Genomic DNA, 17,463 nt, shown 5'->3' with positions numbered 1-17,463 from the left:
GAGACGCCGTAGTGGAGGGCTCCGGAAATTTCGACCATCTGGGGTTCTTTAACGTGCACTGACATCGCACAGCACACGGGCCTCTAGAATTTCTCCTCCAAAGAAATTCTAGCCGCCGCGGCCGGGATCGAACCCGCGTCTTTTGGGCCAGCAGCCGAGCACCATAACCGCTGAGCCACCGCGGCGGCTCTGACTATGCTCTGTTCATAGACTTGTAAAACCTTTTTGATCAGAGTACACGACTTTATTTTTTTTAAATACTCAAACAATAATTTTAAATAAGGAAGAATCTTTGAACTGAAATCGAAGTTATTACACGCAACCCAGACGGCTAATTTGCGCGACGTCAGTGATGACGCCATTCTTGGCAAGCGAACCGCGTGTGCTACGCAGCCGCGCTGCGCCAACAGCCAATCAGCGACAGAGCTGCACGTCCGATGACCAAGCAGAAATCCGCTGTTATTTATCCATGTGCTCTCACTGCGCGAGAGACGACTCCGTAGAGACCAAGTCAGTACAAATGACTCGCTGTTTACTCACCGACTATCTCCCTGTCACGATAACAGCCTAATCAGGGCATTGTTCGGAGAGCGCAGCGAGTCGCGCTTCGATGTCACTGCAGAGTTTAAGCCTTCACAACTTAGAAATGAAAGATAAAGCGAGTGTTGTGAGCAAGAGGCGCGTAGGAAGGGCCAAAAATACAAAGCCGACCCATACCATAGATAGAAAACTGCCCTGTACTATAGGCAGTACCAGACGCGTGATAAGGCATGAGAAATACAATTGCGCGGTGTTGCCGTTTCAGAGATATTACAAATCTTGAATACATAATGTATTAGTGCCGTTAGCTCTTGATAGGCGCGTGACTGGAATTCTTGACGCTGTTTATACAAACTGACACACCGGTGCATGTGGTACATTTTATTAAACAGTGTTGCGAGAATGACGACGACTGAACTGCCTACAGAATCGAAACTCTGTATACAATAATAATATCATCAATAGGCTGGTTATGGTTTATGGGGGTTTAACACCCCAAAGTGACTCGGGCTATGAGGGACGCCGTAGTGAAGGGCTCCGGAAATTTCGACCACCTGGGGTTCTTTAACCTTTACTGACATCGCACAGAATAGCATCAATAGGTGAGATGGTCCGAGCATGCGTGGTGTCGGCGACACCCAGCCTCCTCAGCACGAGTAATCTGGAGCATAGCCGCGGGTATTTTTGTTGCCGTTCGCTATTTGCAATAATTTGCATAGTCAAGGATAACTTAACTAGAATAGCACACCTGGCTATCTCCTGAACTTATCACAACTCGATCCCTCTTCTAACAGCCTTTCGGGAAACAGGGAACTTAACAGGCGGCATGTGTTTTTATACAGTACCCCCTTCATTTTGGTACAGCGCCCAACTTCTGCAGCCGCCTGGAATTCAGCTTCGCGAAGCCGAACTCCTCTTCACAAATGCGCTGTCCTTGTTGCCACTACCGCGCAAAATACTCCGAGAGGTCAGTTGAGGCGCAAGACAGCATCAGTTCATTTCTCGGGAAGAGCGTTGTCGATAAAAATGCGTTATAAGGCACTTCTGTCGTCTTCTCCGAATGATCCCTAACAATGGACAAAGTTTTAGGTCCCTTAGCCTGCCTTAGGCAACAGAGACTTGCAATGAACTTTCTATTTACATATTTAAAAGACATTGGACATCTCGATAAGCTTTAAATTCACTTGCACGTTACCTTCATGCATTCTTCATGCAGTAAACTTCGTCAGCCCATTTGTCGGACTAAGCACTCCATCATTCCATAGGTTACATCAATACTCGCCATTGCATCCTTAGTACCCATTTCATGGCCGCATCTTATCTTCGTTTTTTTTTTTCCTCTTCCACACTGCTCTCCTTCTGTCTTTATCTCCCAAATTCCCCTCCCTAGGCATGGTAGCATGCCAGCGATTTTTAAACGCGGGCTAAATTCTCTGTATTTCATTAAAGAGTCTCTCTCTCTCTCCGAATGATTGGCGCAAGGCACAGCACAACACCAGACAGAACAATCACTTCAGGAACCACAACGCACAAACTGCGAGCCGATGACTACAGCCGAACCTACAAAATCCGTTCGCTGGCGCGCTGTCGTCCGTCTGCTCCGTGCCAGGCAGTGCCGAGAGTAACGTCATCATGCGCAGGGTTGGCCGTAAAAATCGCCTGCTTGACAGCGCTATTCAGGACAATAGCGAGCTATCTTCAAAACTATTTCGTGGCAAAACTAAATTGTTCTCAGGTGTGCCGTTCGACGCACACAATCCCGACTTCAAGAAAAGAGGCACACAATCTCGACTTCAAAAGAAACTTACAATACAAATTTTAATGACATATTTGAACGTTTCACAATCACCGCAGTTGCCTTTAAAGCACGAGTTTTGGACGTTGCCGACGGTAGTTTAAAACCACTGTCTCTATTCAATTTTCGTTAACTGTTTTATGTTTCGGCCTTTAAGTTAGTTATTTACAAGCTGTGGACATAGAACCAAAGAAGTCTACGTGTACGGCGTGAGCTTACAGCCCCGATGCTCGGTTCGTAGATATGCAATAATTTAACCTACGTCTGCTTAGCCTTAAACTGATCCGCAGTAAAATTAGTTTGGTTTTGGAGTTTAACGTCCCAAAGCAGCTCAGCTATGAGGGATGCCGTAGTGGAGTGCTCCGAATTATTTCAACCACCTGGGGTTCTCTTACTATGCACTGGCAGAGCACAGTACACGGGCATCCAGCATTTCGCCTCCACCGAAATGCGACCGCCGCAGCCGGGATCGAACCCGCGTCTTTCGGGTCGGCAGCCGAGAGCCATAGCCACTGAGCCATCGCGGCGGCCCTATATCCGCAGTAGGAAGAGACAGACACTAAGGCATGTGGAGAGATGTGGAGAGATGTGATTTCTCCTAAGGCTCGCTAATTGCGGAGATGCCAGTGGTCGAGGAAACAAAGAGGAAACGACATGTGTACAGTCCTTTGTTATTTATTGCTAAAGCAAGTAATGCACAGGGCAGAGCAGCTAGCTAAAAAGCATGAACGACGGATTCCTCGTCAGTGATCGCTTTAAACTTTACATGATGGAATATTTCGCCTTGGTTCTACTCTTATCGCTGACACGCTCATACTAAACTTTTCGACGCTAATAAGTACTTTGTTGTTTTTTGCAGAAGGTCTTGTCCTACAATGAGCATTACTGTTCACCTCTTCTTTTCCATGAAACCATCCAGAAAAGGGTTGAAAGCAACAGCGGCACCACAACCATGTTGGAACGCCAGGATCTTCGTAAGCTGTCGCGAGAAGCTGCCATCCACATCGCGTCGGGTGGCTCGGCGGGCTTTGCGGAGATCTGCCTGATGCACCCCCTGGATGTGGTCAAGACCCGCTTGCAGATGCAGCACGACCATTTGCTCGCTGCCGCTGGTGAGCATCGATACACCTCGATCGCCGACTGCTTACGGAGCATGGTTCGTTCCGAGGGCTTCCTCTCCATCTACAAGGGCATCCTGCCGCCGATGCTTTCCGAAACGCCTACGCGAGCCGCCAAGTTCTTCGCCTTCGAGCAGTGCAAAGCGTTCTTCGCTTTCGGCGGCCCTCATACGGCCTCCAGTCTCTCCTTGGCGGGTCTGTTCGCCGGTGTCATCGAAGGTGCATTCATAAACCCGTTCGAAGTTGTCAAGGTGCGCCTGCAGACGGACAGGCAGGTCGTCGCGAGACAGCCGAGCACATTCGCCGTAGCCAGAGCCATCTATCGGGAAGCCGGTTTCAGCCTTCGTGGGCTGAACTTGGGACTGACTGCGACCATGACTCGCAACGGACTGTTCAACATGTTTTACCTCGGCTTTTACTTCTCAGTCAAGGACGAACTGCCAAAGACGGAGAGCGAGGCATTCACACTCGTCTTGCAGTTGGCGACTGCATTCGTGGCTGGCACCGGAGCGTCTATGTTGAATACACCATTCGATGTCGCCAAAAGCCGAATACAGGGCCCGCAGCCAGGACCGTCGGGAAGCGCCAAGTACAGGACGTGCCTACAAAGCGTGCACACTGTGTTCGTGGAGGAAGGTTTCTTCGCGTTCTACAAAGGTCTTGTGCCCAGGATTCTTAGGTTTGGTCCAGGCGCCGCTGTCACGCTGGTTGTGTACGAGTATATGGATGAGTTGCTCAGGAACAAGTTTTCTGACTGATCACGTGCACAGCGTAGCCTAACTGTGATTAGTTTCCTGTATCATTTGTGATTCCTGATGCACTATAGAGAAAGAACAAGTCAGGCTTGTAAATGACTCATCAGTTACTGCTTAAGACCTGCGTGAAACAGGCAGTGTAATAACCGCAGCACTGTTTACAATTAATAATAGCTCACGTGCTCCTATTCTTCATGCTCTCGTTGTAAAGCAAAAATATACTGTGAATAAACTTGTCACCGGCTTCCAGCATGCAGAAGAAACACATACGTAAAGTTGGTAATTCAAGATAACGGCTGGTCCTAAAGGGTAACGGAGTGGATTCCAAGAGAAGGCAAGTGTAGCGTCTTTCCCCTGCTGTGGGCGTAGTCTGGCTGATGATGATGGTGGTGGTGAAAGTTGGCTTCTGCATGGAGCACTACTGCTGCACAGAAAAGCATACTTTGCAGTGCAAATCTGGACTCGTATTCAGGTAAGTTCTCTAACAGGGCCCCTGCAGAATGCGGCCCCGACGACAACTTAGGTGTTAGAATGGAAGAGGTCTTCGCCGAGCGAACCAGGCAAGTCTCGAGATGGCAATTAATCAAGGAATCGGTGAGGACATCAGACAGCAAAAACAATGCGCTGCTAAGACAACCAGCCATCATTGTTACTTCTCTGCTACTTTTTAGGGCGAAAGAACTGCCAGGTAAACGCCGTGAATCTAAAAGCGAGCCTTATTTCAGAAATACCTACAAAATCTTGCAGTTTAACTTTCTGACAAAGCTTGTGTATGGAGATGCTACTGATTTACTTTTTATGGGGAAGCAAGCCCGAAGAAAATATTTTTGGCTCTTGATGAAGAGTGCATTCTGAAGGAGAAGCTGACGTTGCTGGCTCGTGTACATGCGACCGGCCGCGAGGAAGTGCTAGGAAAAGACAAAGATCGCAGGTGCAAACGCTGCCGCGTGCACGCCGTTCGATTGTCTCCGGAGGTCTCTGCTCTGCAATGGTGAGCTGCCGTCCAGGTTCCTTTCCTCGAACCGCGCCGCTGTGTTACCCTTTTAGCGTGGCGCCGATTCCTTCAAAGGCGCGGCACAAGAGGCGAAGATTTCGCATGCTTCTCTAGCGCGCCGTGCACGGGAGACCGTGTGGGTCGTTTAAACAGCTGCTGGTCATGTCGGTGTTTTGTCTTTTCTCAAAACGAATCGTTGGGCTGGTTGTATCTCATGCTACCAATTCCACAGCGCGAGGGTATTCTGCCGGCAAAGCAGGGGGAAAAAGAATGCCCGAAGTGTCGTTTCATTGGCTGTGTGCCGTGATGTGACCAGAATCAACCAATGGCGTCAAACTGCGCGGAAGAGTTCCCTGCGGTCTGTTTTGCAGGCTGTCGGCACAGTATAGCCTCGTATTTCTTTATTCGCCGCGGTGGTCTGACAACTATGGCGGTCGTAAAGTGCCTCGACGTGGCATGAAGGCCACGTCGGATCGGTTGCCTATTGCGTCTTGGGTTACTTCCCTGCCGCGGAATGTACGGCCGGCCGCAAGCTTACTATGAATGTTAGAACCAGTGGCTTAGACTGTCATTAGTGGCGTGGAGCTTTGGCCGCTGCGTCTGAGACCAACTAATAGCGGCTCCCCTGCAGCCACCCTAGGATTGTCTTCGATTCGCTGCGGACAATGTTTCGCGTCACTAATGGCAGACCAACTCATGCGCTCGAGCATATATGCCAAGTTTACGGGTGGCAGTACCAAGATGAAAAGGGAGAACTCCCTTTTATTGATACTTCGTCGCTAATTAGGAGCATAATAGCGCAGAACTTGATGGTCCGCCCTTCACAACGGACTCATTACACGTCGCTGAGCAGCTTGACGGCGTAACAGTCAGTAAATGTGCGACGCTCCCCTTTATGTAAAAGTAAATGTGCGACGCTCGCTTTATGCTGAAGTTTAATAAAAGATTTTCTTCTGCGAGTACCTCGAAGAAGTCCCATTGGGCCGGGCGAGGAAAGGTTTCAACCAAAATGGCCAGTCTTCCACGTCACTGGCGTGGTGTCCTCCCCATACTTTCCCGTGGCACTTGCTTCTGTGCAGAGATTGGCAATGTAGTCTCCTCCAATCGATAGTGCTTTATTTCGAGGGCGAGATCACTACCTCGGTATAGTTATCAGTGCGAAAGCACTTATACGCTCACCAACACCGACCAATAATCTTGTCGCCGTACGAACGTTCACCGTACGTACGTCCGTACTTGCCTACAATCTTGAGACGCTGCCTAGCAGCCGGAGTTTCGCGAGTGCCGCGCGACTGGTTCTTGTTCGGGAAGAGCAACATGGGTGCCACAACTCCTACCACTGGCTGTGATGGAAACAGCCACCGGACAGTGTAGTGGCGCATTGTTCATCCGCTGCACCACTGCGTTGGTTGCGGTGTCAGGACCCGCCGACATCTATGAATGTAATGTAGACAATGACCAAATCTGCATATATGGACATTACATTCTGAAGCTATATCGTCATGCCCTTAAGACTCAGCTCAAGTGCCCCCTCCAACTGAAGAATGAACATCTGCTATCGCGCGTCTTCTCTGTTTAACTGTATGTGTTAGACCCTTTCCAATTTTCTTCTTTCTCTGACCACTGCACAAGTCATGCATCTTCAAAAGTAGGGATCTGTTCTTATTTCCAACTTCTATGCTTGAAGGCGTCAGCGATGACAACTGAGCGCTTCTTTCACAGTCTGTTCATTCGATGTCCATAAGTCACACACACATTCACACATTCACTTTATTCCACATTTCTCCTGGTACAGAAAAATGTGAGGGCAAGGACTAAAAGCTGCTAGTTAAGCAGCTTGACTAAGGCCCTTGCCCCCTTTGATGGCAGCGTACAGCGTACAGAGATGGCAGCGTACAGCGGTTGCGATGAATAGCAGTTGGTTTAGAGGGAGGGGTGGGGGGTGATACAACTTCTTTGATTTTCGCATGAAAGGATTTTAAAGTGCTTCAGGAGGATAAACGATGTTGTCGATGTAAGGGTTCGGTAGCGTTCGCGGGGGTCATCGGAACGCGGCTGGGGGTGCTCAAAGCGAAGCGTCTCCTTTCTTGGAACGCGGCCGCTCGCGAACGCGCCGGGAAGTACGGGTGTCCACCCACCCGCGGTACCGATTCGCACACGTGCTGGCACGGATGTGTATTTGTGTTTGTTCTATTTAAATTTTAGGGTGGAGGGAATGTTCTCTGCACGTACTGGCACGACCGTGCGTTTGTATTTGTGGAAAGGGCGTTTTGCCCTACGGAAGCTGGAGGGCTGGCCAGGCTCTCGATAAGCCAATCATGTGAACATCGCAACATGATTGGAAGCCACGAAATGTGGGCCGGGCCTTTAGGGCTTTAAAACTGGGCCCCGGAGCCGTAAGCGGGGTTCTGGGCTAAGGTGAGATGCAACGCATCTTCGGCCACGCCGAGTAGGGGCCTCCCCTAGTATTAGCCAGTTCCACCTTTTTGATGTTTTGTCTTTTTTGCTGTTTAATGTCTCGAGTGTCTGAACTTCTATACGCTGTAAATATCTGTACATAAACCTCAGTTATTGCCCTTTTTTTATCCCTGCGTGTCAACTGATCACAAGAGCGTCTCTGACGTGGCACCCCTGGTGCGAAGAGCTTCAGTTCGAGTTACCAACCGTCTCTGGCGGGGCACCTATGGTGCAATAAGGAAGACGAAAGAACCTGTGGAAATTTACTGGCGCAGTCGACAGGATCCTGCGGCCATCGGAAGACGGCGCAGGAAGAAGACAAGGCAGGGAGAAAGGTGACGACAAGGCGACAGGTCAGCGTTCGTGAACGGACCTGCGGAGACACGGCGGCAAGGACGCAAGGACCACGGCAGGTGTCCAGCGACGCGGGACTGCGTCCGGTCAAGGAGGCAGCGCGTCGAGAACTCGACGGTCACCGGCGGGTCGCAGCAAGGCGACAGCAGCGGGCACAGGACCAGCGGCGTCCGACAGCTCATCGCAGCGTGCGGTGAAAGTGGAGGTGGACTCCGACGCCAAGGAGCTGGCAATGCGGATCGACGCATCGAAACCGTGAGTTTCCTTGGTCGCATTGTTCACGTCCCTGTGTTCGAGCCGGCAGGACAGTTGAGGGATACAGACGGCGGTATGGAGAGTTATCCATGCCGGACCTCACTTGATGTGAAGTGCCGATTAGAATTGGCGAAGGCGCGCTTAGCTTATTATCAGGCAGAGCTTGCAAAAGTGAATGGAGGAAAGGCGCCGCTATGCGAGGAAAAACCTCCGGATTTGCAGGCGTTGGAAGCAAGGCGCCAGCAGCTAGAGCTCGAGCTGGCTAAGCTCAAAGAATCTAGAAGAGCCAGTGAATCAGCCAGGGAGAACTACTCCGATTCCCGAGTGGTGAGGCCACCTGTGCTGGAAGACAAAGAATTATGCTTGTCATGCACAGATCAGGGAAACAGCAGTCAGGACGCTGAAAGCAATCAGCCGGTTTGCGGGAACGCATCTTTGTTAGGAAATGCCGCAGAGAGCGAAAACGAGATTTCTGAAGGGATCACAGCTTTTCCGCCACTGCGGGCGGCTAACAAAGAAAAAGAGCAGCCCAATTCTGATGGTCTAGGTCCAATCGAGACCAAATTGTCCGAGACCAAGCAGGAGAGTGATATAATTCCTGCAGGCTCTATGAATGAGATTGTGATCTCTGACACGGAGCTAGGGACCGGAGAAAATCTGGCGTTGCTGCAAACACAGACTGTGTCGGCCATAGGGCATGAAGTGCCCCGTAGCGTTCCTGGTGACAACAGCTCTACATCCGAGGCAGAGAGCGGAGGTGGGCCCGCTGGGCCGACCGGGCAGAGCGCCGCGCAGTTGTCGAACGCACCCGGTGTGTGTCCGGCCAGGTCATTTGAGGACCCGGAAATGAGTGGCGACTTGCCGAGAGGCAAGCTCGGGTCAAGTGACTGCGAGGGAGCTCATGGAGCCTCGGAGTTAGACAATGCCACTAAACCGGCAAATGCCTGTCAAATAGGGAACGGCAACGTCAGTGTTTGCCCGAGCAGGAACGTAGCAAACGGCTCTAAGCGAGGCGAAGTGCCAGGTGACAGGCGCATAGCTTTCACACTGAAAGTCGGCGTTTTGAACAGTACGTTCCGTGCGGTGGTATGCCAAATTAGGGGCAGCGAAGCCGGCCGCACTGTTACAGCTGAACTCGGCAAGAGAGATGTTCCTTACGCAGCACGCGGTTCGTACCGGCGCGCCAGAGAGAGCGGGCCCTCAGGTGCGTCGTGTAGTGAGGGGTTTGGACCCATCAAAACCCGGGACGTTTTTGATCCTGGAGGGCACCATCTTTTCAGTTCACGCCCCGCTGTGGCACCAGCCTAATGAGCCGAGTGGCAGTTAGGCGTTGTGTTGAGACGCGTAGTGGCTCGAACGCACACAGGGACGCTCGGTGCGACCAAGGAGGCTCACGTGGCCCGTATCAGTGCTACTGAACGCCCCAGTTGCGAGTGTCGGTGTGTGTGTGTCGAGTAGGACGCGGGTGTGCATGCTGGTGAACTGGGTGCAACGCACCAACTTGGACGCTGTGTTACGGCGCACGGCAGGCATGCCGCTGTATGTATTTGAGTGTGCAATTTGCGTAATTTTGTGTTGGTGCCTGTGTACATTTTTTGTTTTTGGTTTTGTTCGTGCCAGTGTTTGTGTAGCTGCGGTATGTCACCCACAGGGTGGTTTTGTGACCCGTACCGATCCCTTTGTTATAATTCTAAAAGTGGCATTTGAGCCCTTTGTAGAATCTTGGGAAGGGCGTGTAAGGGTTCGGTAGCGTTCGCGGGGGTCATCGGAACGCGGCTGGGGGTGCTCAAAGCGAAGCGTCTCCTTTCTTGGAACGCGGCCGCTCGCGAACGCGCCGGGAAGTACGGGTGTCCACCCACCCGCGGTACCGATTCGCACACGTGCTGGCACGGATGTGTATTTGTGTTTGTTCTATTTTAATTTTAGGGTGGAGGGAATGTTCTCTGCACGTACTGGCACGACCGTGCGTTTGTATTTGTGGAAAGGGCGTTTTGCCCTACGGAAGCTGGAGGGCTGGCCAGGCTCTCGATAAGCCAATCATGTGAACATCGCAACATGATTGGAAGCCACGAAATGTGGGCCGGGCCTTTAGGGCTTTAAAACTGGGCCCCGGAGCCGTAAGCGGGGTTCTGGGCTAAGGTGAGATGCAACGCATCTTCGGCCACGCCGAGTAGGGGCCTCCCCTAGTATTAGCCAGTTCCACCTTTTTGATGTTTTGTCTTTTTTGCTGTTTAATGTCTCGAGTGTCTGAACTTCTATACGCTGTAAATATCTGTACATAAACCTCAGTTATTGCCCTTTTTTTATCCCTGCGTGTCAACTGATCACAAGAGCGTCTCTGACGTGGCACCCCTGGTGCGAAGAGCTTCAGTTCGAGTTACCAACCGTCTCTGGCGGGGCACCTATGGTGCAATAAGGAAGACGAAAGAACCTGTGGAAATTTACTGTCGAGTTTCACGCGGCGTGATTAACTCCGTTTTTAAGGAAATTATGGAGTAACGAGAACAATTACTGATTGATTTTGTAGAAGCGGACGATTATACTTCAAGGAACAAAGTTCTGGAGGTTATCTCTTATATTAAGGTCACTATTGGGAGGGTTTAGATAATCGAGAAAGAGGGAAATAGTCTGTAACTGATTGTAGTATATGGTTAATGATATAACACTGCTCGAATAGTTGGTGTTAACGAAACACAAACCTGAAGATGACGGAGAACGTGTGCCGATAGGACACCGCAAGTGCTGCATATGTATTCGTTGTCCTCCACTGGAGCTCTCCGCAAATCACGGCTTAATATGGTTCATCCGCGACAGGTCATGCATGCTTGAGTTTATATCAGAGGAAGCTACGGTTATTTCAGAAAGAGGTAGCAAAAAATTGACGAAGACGTGGTTCGTTGGTCGTCTTTCATGAGAAGTGAGTGGAGCGGATAAGCAAATTATTTGACTCACATAACAATGAAGGAGCTTGGCGATGGAGACCTGATTCTTGGTGTTTTTATTCATTCAGCTAGGTGGCGTTTTCGCGAACTCAACTTCTGATATGTTTTCTTAAGTTATTAGTCAATGAATACGCTTATTAGTTCAGGAGCTATAGCATGATGCAATAATTTGTGTAAATCTGTAAATTTAATTTGAATGTGTGGTTTTTGAGTTCCTTCTTCTCTTAGGGATGACCATTTTCCTCGCGAAAGCAGTAGTCGTTACTTGTATTTATTGCTCTTTTTTGAAGCCCACTGCGTTAATATTCCCGTGCCGTGTTCTTCCACTTCAACAAACAAGACCACCAAAGACAATATTTTGCACTGGTTTTAAAGAAACCATAACATACCGAAACTACTACATTGGTGGTCGAGATGCCCAAGCACCACAGCGACGAAGAGCAGGGTATCCCAGAAACTATAAAAAGCGTAAAAGAAAAAATGAAGCAAGTAGGTGGGTAAATGCAAACGCGCAGTGAAGTGATTCGGAGAAATTGTAAACCATTCATATCATTACCCTGCCTCGTCAAATAATGCTTAAGCATCGTCTTTTTGCAGTTGGTGTCTCTCGCTGGTCTTGCTGTTTGCTGCTTCGTGACGCTGTCGGGCCGGGCGGCTGCGATGCAGTACGCCGGACTTCAGTAAGTTAACTCTTCTGTAGGTGGCGCCACACTAGTGTAATCAGCCCAAGTGAATATGTGCTGGATCACCACTGCGCGAATGGCTAGAGCCGTCGCTTTACTCCGACGCTCCAGGTGGTCGAAATTTCCGGAGCCCTCCACTACGGCGTCTCTCATAGCCTTAGTCGCTTTGGGACGTTAAACCCCATAAACCAACCAAACCAACCAACCTATCTTCCTCACACTGCACAGCTTTGTGCTGATTTGAACTTTCCCACTAAGTTCGGGTTCCACTTGGCGGTTATAGATGATGCAAGTAGCAGAAATCAAAAAAGTTATTTCGAGGTCAAAGCGTCCTGGTGCGCATTCCTGCCACATTGTGCTCTTGTACAGTAGTCCATCGCTGGTCCTTTAGGGTAACGGAGTGGAGTCCAAGAGGAGGCAAGCGTAGCAGGGGGCTCCAGAAAGTTATGTGGGCGGATGAGATTAAGAAGTCTGCGGACGGTGGCTGCAGCTGGCAAAGGACAGGGTTAATTGGAGAGACACGGGAAAGGTCTTTGCCCTGTAGTGGGCGTAGTCAGGCTGATGATGATGATGGTGACAGTAGTCCACGCACCTGTGTAGAGGTCTCGAACAGCGCACCAGGGGGTACGGTTATGTCATTTACGAGTGGCATGAGGCCTGGAATCTGACCTCGTCGGGATTGCACACTCCAATACATCGCGTTTAACTCTCATGTCTTTAAAAGCTGCATCAGACCCACCCGGCAGTGGAAGTTGCCATAAATGCACACCCGAGTGCGCCGTTCGAATGCTCTAGACAAGTATGTGAACGACTGTACAAGCGTTTTGATGCCTCATTTTCGGTTCATCATCCCATGCTCCCAAGTATCTGAATGTCCTGCCGCCAGTTAAGCTATACCATTGAACCACACTGAGTTTTCTTTCATGCAACCTGCATGTTTATTTTGGCTTGTAAAGCTCAAGGGCTTCAGGCATAATGGGTGTCTCTACGTTCTGTTAATGAAATGCTTGGACCTCTAAATATAAAGCCTCTGAATCTATCCGGTGCAGCCGAATGGCCCATGTGAAATAGGCTACCGAAATGAGCTGTCATGAAACGCTGCTGGTACTACGTTCCCTGTCGTACTTACCTTGCTTTAAACTGGCATCTGTTACGCTAGAGGGTTCTCGGTGGCATAATTGATACTTAATGATACTATTCTTTGCTAATACCGCTGTAAAGGGACTTTTTTTTTGCAGCTACAGCCTTTCGTATGTAGCGCCGTGCCAGTTCTAGAAGTAGCTAGTTGTTTGGCCATGAAATCTAAGACAACGGTGATTTCACACAGACCTCTTCCGATGGACAACGAAGACCCGAGAAGTGCGATGCGACTTCCGGGGGATGCAACGAGGTCCGAGTGGGATGATGAAAACGGTGAGTTATAGCAAACCGTTGGCTGTGTCTTTGGAAGCCTGGCAGAGAACTTTGCTTTCGTCAGTTTATGTATTAGAACAGCTCCATTTAGGGGTTGGCATTAAGGCGTAGATGATGTTGATTATGGCGTAGTGCTAAACGCTAACCTTGTTGTTAAAGCCCATTGGCTGCCGCTGCCGCTGCCCTCACATCTTCAATTCAATCATCATCCTTAACTACTGCATTTACGTTGGTATGATTATGAGAAAATCATACCTACAACGAATTATGTGTTTATGTCGATTTATGTCCGACACAGAGCTTCTGAAGCAAAGATATTCAATACCTCACTTCCAGCATGTGGCTCATTTTTCGTTAAAGTGAAAAGTTCAGGATGTGGTCACCGCACCTAAGCCATATTAACCATTACGGAGAGAATATTTCCCTTCTGTTTATTCGATTCCAATACAGCCCATACCACCTAGTGGCTGATTGCAAAAACAGCGGAGTCGTGCCTTTCCTAAGCTAATGCCGTGAAGAATCCACTAAAATAGAACTTAAAGTTGTTTGATTTTTACGGCCCAGGTGCGAGTCATGTAAGGCTAGCCTCACTTTACCATGTTGTCGTAACTGCTGTAACGAATGACATCTGCTTGCATGCTTTCCAACTCAGAGTACAGAATCGTCGTTTGGTGCGACTCTTGCGAACGCTGTTTTAATTACGACTGAAGCCTGACTTTATTGGTTCAAATAACGATCTACTGGTGGCTACACATCCACCTGCAGTACACGCCAAGGGACATCAGGCGGTCCCGTGGACGAACCCATTCGCTGTGACAACCGCGAACAGCGAACAGCCGTTAGTGGGTTCATCCCCATCACTGCCTCGCGACCTGGGCCCCGCACCGGGACTGGGCGATCCAGAGCGCAAGGAGAGCGGCACGGCGGGCGCTGGCTTCGGAGCATCGTGCGGACCGCGCGAAAGCTGCAGCAGCTCACTCGGACTCACCTGCCTCAGGTGAGTCACCACGCTGTCCTGTGTATGGAGATATGCACTCACGGTAGTGCACGATTGCTACAAGTGCATAATCAATTATCGCATTATTATCATAATGCAATAATGACCTTAATGATCAGCGGCTATCTTGCCTTCGCATTACATGCTCTGTGAAGGCAAGATAACCGGTGGTCCTTAAGTCCAACAGAGTGGATTCCAAGAGAAGGCAAGAGTAGCAGTGGCGGCAGAAAGTTATGTGGGCGGATGAGATTATGAAGTTTGCGGGGACACGGTGGCCGCAACTAGTGAAGGACAGGGTTAATTGCAGAGACATGGAAGAGGCCTTCGCCCTGCAGTGGGCGTATTCAGGCTGATGATGATAATGTTGATTTTGTCATTCATTCATTACAAGGCTGCATTTTGATTTTCCTGCCTCCGGTCTCTCGCGGTCGCTCATATCTGCCAATCCGCCCGCACAGACGCTGAGGCGCACCTGAGCAAAGACTTGGCACCGGCTCGGCACGTGCGCTTATCTTGTGCACATGTGTAGACGCCGAACTTAGCGAAACGGGTCAGCGTCTCTGGTGCACCTAGCACTGTAGTACATGACCTTCGATGAAAGTTCAACCTGATCATGCAGCTCAGGTGTAAACTCGCCTAGGCAGCAGAAGCATCCGTGTGTATTTACAAGCGTAGGCGTTAGCCTCGAAGGATACGTGGGCCTCTATTGAAGCATCATTAAGGAAAGCCGAACGAGGTCTCTCTGTACAAAATATAGGTTGGTTGGTTTATGGGGTTTAACGTCCCAAAGCGACTAAGGCTATGAGAGACGCCGTTGTGGAGGGCTCCGGAAATTTCGACCACCTGGGTTCTTTAACGTGCACTGGCATCGGACAGTACACGGGCCTCTAGAATTTCGCCTCCAAACAAATTCAACCACCGCGGCCGGGATCGAACCCGCGTCTTTCTGGTCAGCAGCCGAGCACCGTAACCACTGAGCCACCGCGGCGGCATATACAGAATATACCCTACTGCGTAGTCCGCGCTAATCCTTGCTAAGCTTGGAATATACAGAATATACCCTACTGCGTCGTCCAAGCTTAGCAAGGATTAGCACGCAAGCTTTTAAAGGGAAGTGGGCCGTAGATTTGCCAGTTGAATCTTCGCATGTTTGTTGTCAAGCCTCCACCTCTGTGATATCTGCTTTCATGACACTGATAATCTGTTTGAAAGGCGTCGGAGGGTGGAGAAAGATATAATAAGGCATCGTGTTCTTGTTGCAAAGGTTTAAACAATGACTATATAGGATGTGGATATTCCTCGAACTTCTTGCAATAAACACTTCTTTCAATGTAAAGGCGATCAAAGCAGTTTAACGTGCTCGGCCCCCTGACAATTTTATTTTGAGTAATACACAGTGACAGCAACTCTTGTGTTAAATTCCTGCCTTCTCTTAAGGTGCACTGCCGGAAAATACCAGGATTTTATATCACATTAAAACTGCACTCTGCAAATAATCACCTATCGATTGACAACATCAACGCATGAGTTTAAAAGGCTTTGCATGCAACCTCTTGAACATATAGAACTCATATTAATGGCAGTATTAGGCACGAGTCTACAACTGCGAGATCCTCTCGGAACCGCGTTGCCACGCGGTCGTTTTTACGTAGGATCTTCGAAGGCAGTGCTCGGTAGGAATGGTTCCTTTATGGAAAACTTAACAAAGGTACCTATGTAATGTTTCTATACAAAATCGCATTGCGTTTAAACAAGGAAACAAACATCTGTACATTGCTGGGAGGATCATGAAATTTAGCGTAGCTGTAGTCTGTATACTACACAGGAAACAATAATTACGAGCGAAATTCCACATTAGTGAATGCGGTTCTCGAAGCCTCGCAGAATTTTGAAAATGAATGCAAAAGTCCGATCTTTTGAAGGCCCAATCGAATTTTGCATGCAATGAGCAGCACTGCATAGTAGGCTTTTATTCACGGACAAAAATCAAGCTCTTGGAGCAAAAGGATTAGACGCGCCGAGTCTGACTACAAATGAAATATCCGAGCCCGACTTCTTACGACGTGTGTTGCACCCTTCTCCCTTGTCAAGGATCGAGGGCCAAGACTACCGCTGTGGCTGCGCTGCTGAGACACCGGTGTTCATCAACGAAGGAGGCGTCAAGAAGTGCGTCCGAGGTAATCGGATTGGTCCTAGCTACGCTTGTGAGGTGAACGTGAAGGGTCTAAAAAATGCACTAGTAATCTTTTCTTTTTTCGTTGTCTCCTGTTGTCTACTAATATACCGGGTGTCCCAGCTAAATGTAACCAAACTTTTAAAAAAGGCGAAGTGTTCTAGTCCAGTGAAACCAACTCAGGGTTGTTGTTCACAGTCGCGCGCCTACTCTTGAGTATTTTTTCGCTCTTCAAAGTTAATTAATTAGTTAAGTTTAATTAGCTACCTTTTTAATTATTGACTTCAGGAAGAAAGTGTCCATGCAAAAGTTTTAGATCACCTCGAAAAACCGCTAGTAGTGCTGTTTCCGTCAAGTTACGATTTCCGTAGCTTCAGTTATTGGCCTTAAAAGAAAGTTGTCACGTGACCAGCTGCTCGCTCACTTCTCTGCCCCAATGTGCACCCAAAGTCTCATCGAGGAGAGGACTTCAGAAAAAACGGATTTTATTCTTTAAGGCGCGTCTTGGGACGTTGAAGTGGCACAGTTGTTAAATGGAAGCTTTTTCTTATTGAGCGGGCTATGGTTAAAGGCCGGTAAAAAAACTACTTTACGTAAATATTACTTTGCTGAAAATGTCTCAGTAAGCTGTTTCTCAAAGCGATCTACAAGTTTTCCATTGACACTTTGTTCCTCAAGTCAATAACTAAAAAGTTTGTTAATTAAGCTTGACTAATTAGTCAACCTTGAAGAGCGAAAAAAATACTGCAGACTAGGTCACGCGACTCTAAACAACCCTCACTGGGTTTCAGACGGCTAGGACACCCCGTGTTTTTTAAAAGCTTGGTTACATTTAGCTGGGACACCTGGTATATTAAGCTCGAAGCTAAACAGTTTATTAAGCACGAAGCTAACCAGAAAGGAGTAAAAAAGGGAAGTAAACTGTCCTGTAGCGCATTCCCTTCTATAAAAAGGAAGTGCGCTAGAGGACGCCTTACTTCCTTTTTA

General features: G+C 49.0%; 1 protein-coding gene and 1 pseudogene across 3 annotated transcripts in view; both read left to right on the top strand.

Moving 5' to 3' along the window:
• The first annotated feature begins 2,999 nt into the window (after positions 1–2,999).
• Positions 3,000–4,446, top strand: LOC149370889 (mitochondrial 2-oxodicarboxylate carrier pseudogene; annotated as a pseudogene).
• A 2,776-nt stretch (positions 4,447–7,222) lies between these two features.
• The window catches only part of LOC149370888 (uncharacterized), a 36,298-nt gene continuing 26,057 nt past the window's right edge, over positions 7,223–17,463 (top strand). For 2 of the 3 annotated variants that reach the window (XM_089563416.1, XM_089563411.1), the window contains exons 1-5: positions 9,667–9,807; positions 11,808–11,890; positions 13,221–13,306; positions 14,072–14,303; positions 16,395–16,480. In XM_089563416.1, coding sequence (XP_089419542.1) covers positions 11,871–11,890; positions 13,221–13,306; positions 14,072–14,303; positions 16,395–16,480 — 424 coding nt within the window. In that variant the 5' untranslated portion in view covers positions 9,667–9,807; positions 11,808–11,870. Of the gene's footprint in view, positions 8,269–9,666; positions 9,808–11,807; positions 11,891–13,220; positions 13,307–14,071; positions 14,304–16,394; positions 16,481–17,463 lie in introns of those variants that run through there. The other variant, XM_089563420.1, reaches the window with a different exon arrangement.

This window comes from Amblyomma mixtum, chromosome 1 (genome assembly GCF_055824585.1).
Source record: "Amblyomma mixtum isolate Tamu chromosome 1, ASM5582458v1, whole genome shotgun sequence".
In the NCBI taxonomy this organism is placed as follows: domain Eukaryota; kingdom Metazoa; phylum Arthropoda; class Arachnida; order Ixodida; family Ixodidae; genus Amblyomma; species Amblyomma mixtum.
This window is presented reverse-complemented; position numbering and strand designations above follow the sequence as displayed.